At 47.2% G+C, this 6,000-nt stretch overlaps 1 protein-coding gene across 1 annotated transcript in view; it reads right to left on the reverse strand.

Annotated features, from left to right (window-relative positions):
- The window catches only part of PDSS2 (decaprenyl diphosphate synthase subunit 2), a 160,313-nt gene extending 154,975 nt beyond the window's left edge, over positions 1 to 5,338 (reverse strand). The window contains exon 1 of the mRNA XM_030195191.1: positions 5,217 to 5,338. Within this exon, the coding sequence (XP_030051051.1) occupies positions 5,217 to 5,338 (122 nt within the window). The remainder of the gene's footprint in view (positions 1 to 5,216) is intronic.
- Between the last annotated feature and the right edge of the window lie 662 nt (positions 5,339 to 6,000).

A 6,000-nucleotide genomic window follows, 5' to 3' on the forward strand; every position in this document is an offset into this window, starting at 1 on the left:
GGAGAGATGAGAGTGGAGAGGTACTGAGGAGCTGCAGAGTGAATGCACTTATAGGTCAATAAGAGGAGTTTGAACTGTATGCGGAAACGGATAGGAAGCCAGTGAAGTGACTTGAGGAGAGGGCTAATATGAGCATAATGACCCTGGCGGAATATTAGTCGTGCAGCAGAATTTTGAACAGATTGAAGAGGAGAGAGATGGCTAAGTGGGAGACCTGTGAGAAGCAAGTTGCAATAGTCTAAGCGAGAGGTGAAAAGAGCGTGGATGAGGGTTCTGGTAGTGTGCTCAGAAAGGAAAGGGCGAATTTTGGTGATATTATAGAGAAAGAAACGACAGGTTTTAGCAGTCTGCTGAATAAGAGAATCATGCCATATTCCATGCTGCTTCCAAAACTAAACTGTCATTACTACTACTGATTGAACACAACGGGTGACCAGCCTTGCTATGTAAGGGCAATGCTGATGTTACAGTCCAGCCCTTCGTGAAGGCTGCCCGATGGGCTGACATGGCAAAATTCTGAATGCTTACACAAAGAGTGCAAATAGTAATCCCAAGATTATTTGCTTGCCTTGGATGACTCTTCCGCATGCTGAGTCAGGCAAACTTAATTCCTAAAATAATGCAGCTAGCTTACCCAACTTCCTGCTTCTTTCATTACTTTCACTGTTGGGGGCCTCATGCACAACTACTACTTTTGTTTTTGCCAGGGGCTAGAGAAGACCCTCAGCGCCCACTCTCCAAGCTAGCTTAATGACAATGTACCTAGCCCGGAATAAATTGTTTAACAGCAGCTCAAGAATAGGCTAAAATGAACAAACTTTACCTCCTGTGGTTCCCCAATACAATTAGGGGCAGATGCACTAAAGCTAAATGAGCCTTTAATGACTCTCCAACGAGGAAAATTTGATCCGTTGCATGCATCAAAGGGCTTTTACCGAGGAAGCCAGCAGCTAACGAAAACGGAATGGAGATGAGCAATTAGTGTGAAAACCCCATTGAAACGACATGCACTAACCTTTTCCGATTGCCTTTACGCAGGAAAAAGGCAGGAAAACTAACGACAGGTCTGGACCACTCGTTAGGACAGCTCTGTGCCAGGAAAAATCATTAAGAGAAAAAATAAACAAACTTTGAGCCAATCCCAGCGCATTAGCAGAGCTAAAAGCGCTGTGATTGGTCCAAAGGACGTCAGAAAAACATAAATAAATAAAAATTAAAAAAAGGGTTGGGAGGGGGCAAGGGCGCTCATCAGGAGCGTCCTGTACGGACGGCCTTGCCCCCCCCCCCCCGCTGCTCCCCACTTTCCGCCGCTCCCCCACCCCGAAAAAGCAAAATTCGAGCAGCCCCTGCCCCCCGCCCTTCCTCACTACTCTCTCACCTCAGCTCCGCCTCCCGACATCCTCCGTCCTGTGCCCCGCCCCCTTTTGGGGTCGTCGCCGCCATTCCCCTCCTCCATCGGGCCCCCCTCCCTCTTACCGGGCCCGTGCAGCGCCTCTCTCCTCTGTCCGAAGGCGCTGCACGGGCAAGAAGAAAGCCTGATGCCTGCCTTCGCCCAGCTTCGATGGCGCGTCTTCTCCTGCTGGGCCCCTGCAGGGGCGGGCCCAGCAGGAGAAAGACGCGCCATCGAAGCTGGGCGAAGGCAGGCATCAGGCTTTCTTCTTGCCCGTGCAGCGCCTTCGGACAGAGGAGAGAGGCGCTGCACGGGCCCGGTAAGAGGGAGGGGGGCCCGATGGAGGAGGGGAATGGCGGCGACGACCCCAAAAGGGGCGGGGCACAGGACGGAGGATGTCGGGAGGCGGAGCTGAGGTGAGAGAGTAGTGAGGAAGGGCGGGGGGCAGGGGCTGCTCGAATTTTGCTTTTTCGGGGTGGGGGGAGCGGCGGAAAGTGGGGAGCAGGGCTGCTTGAATTTTGCTTTTTCGGGGTGGGGGGGGAGCGGCGGAAAGTGGGGAGCAGGGCTGCTTGAATTTTGCTTTTTCGGGGTGGGGGGAGCGGCGGAAAGTGGGGGGCAGCGGGGGGGGGGGGGGGGGGCAAGGCCGTCCGTACAGGACGCTCCTGATGAGCGCCCTTGCCCCCTCCCGACCCTTTTTTTTTCTTTTTGTTTTGATTTGGGAGCCATGTGCTTGTGATTTGACTGTGTTTTGACTGTTTGTGGCATGCGCAGAGCAGCTAACATAACGCTTGGCTGCTCTGCGCATGATTTGGGGGCCGATTAACGATGTGTATTGTGATTCTTTGATACATTGTACGTTTCTATACCGATCTGAGCATGTGTGACTTTTTTTTTTGGTGCATTCTTCGTTTTTTAAAAATCGTTAGGGCCTTTAACGATTTTGATTTTTTTACGTTTGCTTGATGCATCTACCCCTTAGTCCTATACCTGACATCAAAACCAGGACTATGGAGTCGGTACACCAAACCTCTGACTCTGCGCCTCTGTTTTCATACTGTTGGACTCTAAATTTTTTGTTCTGGCTCTAAACACATATACACAAGGCGAGGCAAAATAAAAAGTAACCCCCAAAGTGTTTTTGCAGTTCTCGGCAACCGCTTTGAATTTCAACAAAAGGTTTTACATACTTAAGTCATTTATTTTATTTTGCAATTTGTTTATTGAGTTTCAATATAAACATAGTAGTGTTAATACGTTTACCCCTAGACATCTTGATCCTATCAGGGGACCCATCTACCGCTACCAAAAACACAGAGCTAACTAACTATTAAAGGAAGCTATATCTTGAACTTCTATTGTCCATTCTTCCATGCCTTGCAATAAATACTCTCCCCATGGCCGTATTGTATCCTTCCTACTAATCTAACAGGCCCCCCCCCCCCCCCCTCTCCCCTTCCCCCCTCCCCCCCTACTCCCACCCCTACCCACCCATTCCCAGGGAAAGTCTCTCATAGAAATTCACTGTCCATGTCCAATTTACATGTTCAAAATGCGCCCTCTGCCTCCTTACTTAAGTCATTTATGTTATTGATATTTTAGCTTATTACCTAGCGATTTTTGCATGTTGCTGCACAGGAAAATGAAGATCATATGCCCTATCCAGTCTGCCCATCCATACCATCTACTCTCCCTTTCACTCCCTTAGAGATGTACTTGTCTCAAGCTTTCTTCAATTCAGATAGTCTTCGTCTGAACTCGGTGAAAGGAAGAGACTTCCAATAAGTATGTACCTTAAGATCTCTGTAACCTCATTGGTCGATAAATCTTCAGACTTAAAGGAACAGCTAATGAAGCCTTGTTAAAGCCTTAAACACTAAAACCAGAATCTTACATTGGATGTGACAAATGATCGGCAGCTAGTGGACTGCTTGCAAAATTGGAGGTTATGAGGCTGAATCAGGAGGCTCCTGAAATTCAGAGCAGCAGCAGTTTGGCCTACTTGAAGAGCCTGAACTGATACCTGTGGTAACCCACAATACAAAGCATTACATTAATCTAATTTGACAACCTCCTTCAGCACTTCCCCCATCCCCAATTTCACTAGAAAGATTTCAAAGCAGGAGGTTGTTCATACTTCTTCAGAGTGGTCAATTGCATTGCCTCATCCTACATCCAAATGTCAATGAGATGCCCACGAGATAAACTGGATGATTCATCCAACTCAAGGAATGCCTGATGAGTCTAAGAATTGAGTGACCTGAGAGAGACCCACAGAAAAAGACAGAAGTGAAGATATTAAGTTGGGTTGCGTTCTACAAGTCAATCATTATGAAAGAATAAATTGCTTGGTACTAGGAACCATTGAATAATTTGCTCATGTAATGACAAAAACAATTTAACACCTTTAGCACATTGTGTCAGACCTGTGAGTTCTTGTACCAAGTAGAGCGCTGCCAAGCCCGGTACTCGGACCAGGTTCTGCTTGGCGGCCGGACAACCCCGGGTTTCACCTGTGCTGACTGCCGTTCCCCAGAGGTTGAGCCTCTAGGTGCGGGTGGCCTGCAGGGCTTACGCAATAGAGCAGGAAGCAGGGTGATGAACCTGATGGCCAGACGGGCAGCAGGCAAGAGAGTGATCCAGGTACAGGCAAGGTCAGTAGGCAGGCAGCAGACACAAGAGTAATCCAGGTACAGGCAGAGTCAGTAGGCAGGCAGCAGACACAAGAGTAATCCATGTACAGGCTAGGTCAGTAGGCAGGCAGCAGACACGAGAGTAATCCAGGTACAGGCAGAGTTAGCAAAGCAGAAAAAAGTAGAGGAGAAGCACACTATTGAGCAAGTAACACCTACCTAAGTAGAAGCCGAAGCAAGGAGTCTAGGGAGAGCTCAGCTGATAAACTGCTGGCATCTGACATTAGCAGGGAGAAGGGGCACAGCCATAAGACAACAGCAGGGGAAGGAGGAACCGGAAGACTAATAGGAGAGAAGCAAGGGAAGCCAGACAGAGGAAGAGCAGACCCAGGTGGGTGGAAGCTAAGCAATCAAGGAGCCTGGAGCCAGAGAAGAACCACACACATATGGCTCAGGGCTGTGCCAGTCAACTGTGCGTGTCAACGGGACCCTGCGCAGCCCGAAGACGCTGCTTGCGTTGACGTAGGGGACATGACACATTGTTCTTCTTGCATGAGAAAGAACTATCCCAAGACATATTAGGTGTACTAGCACCAGGTTCCTTTAGTATTCTGGGTGCCACAGTTCTGATATAGAATAGGCTCCCACTGTGTCTCCTCAGGGTGCCTAACTGGAGGATGCATCCCTTTGTAAAACTGTCCCCATATTGACCAGATGTGGCCCACTTGCCTTCTAAGAACTCAGTGGACTACAGTTTGTTGATATGAATGAACATTAATATAGTGACCTGGATTCAGAGTTAGATTTGATTACATGCCTGTCCAAATCCAGGCTCAGGAGACAAAGATCAATTGGTCCATCCAGGCTGTCCGGTTGTCAGAGCCAACACAGCCTGACCATTGTAGGATATCCCTTCTGCAGACTAACATAGTGCAGTTTTATCGACTTCTGAAGTACTGTAGTTTGGCAGCTTGTGGACCGCTTTCCATATGAAATACAATAGAGGAAATTCCAATAGTTGTTATCCAAACACAGACGGTGTCTACAAACAGCTGTCAGTGAAGATCTACTGAAAGACACGACTGCTTCCGTGGTCGTCTTCCTTCTGTTTAGCGTGTTTAAAAATGTTTTGAGCTAAAACACAATAAAATAAGGTCATTGAAATGAAACTTAATGTGTCAGAATTTTGGACTGACTCTGACAAATTTTCTTCACAGTGCCGAGCTTCCAGTTCTTCAGATGATACACGGCCACTATAGCCTTTGCTTTGAAACCGTGTCTGGATTCTCATTTTGTCTGCTACTGACACCTTGCCCATGATTGCCATTCTAATCTGAAATACTTTAAAAAAGAAATCATCTGTAAATGATCATATTATTAAATAGAAATTATTAAAATTGTTTCCAAAAATCTATGCCACTGTGACATCATTAACAGTAAACTGTACCTTGTTTTTTTCCCCAATAATGGTAGTTTTACAGTGGAAACATTTTCGAACATGCGAAAACTGCTGGGTGATCACACTAAAAAGTCTAACTTCACCATGTTAAAAGATGACGCAGCCACCCATGTCCAGCGAACCTCCTCTCTTCCCTGCCCCCCCTCCAGCCATCCATGTCCAGCGACCCTCCTCTCTCCCCTGCCCCCCCTCCAGCCACCCATGTCCAGCGAACCTCCTCTGGACATGGATCAGCTGTGAGGCATGTTTTTTTTTCCCCCGGGTTCTGAAGTTGACATCATAATGGCTATAGTGATGTCAGCCTGATCTACGGAGCCTAGCAGACCAACTCGGAATGAGCCACTGTCCCAGGCAGCAAGTCAGAACGTTGGAGGTGAAAATTATTATATAGGATATATATATTGAGAGGGAGAGAGAAAGAGAAAACTTTACCATATATTATAACGTTGTAATTTTTTATTTTGAAGCTAGAGTCAGAGTCAGTAAACTTATTTTATTTTATTTTTATTACATTTGTACCC

This window comes from Microcaecilia unicolor, chromosome 3, assembly GCF_901765095.1.
Source record: "Microcaecilia unicolor chromosome 3, aMicUni1.1, whole genome shotgun sequence".
NCBI classification, from domain to species: Eukaryota; Metazoa; Chordata; class Amphibia; order Gymnophiona; family Siphonopidae; genus Microcaecilia; species Microcaecilia unicolor.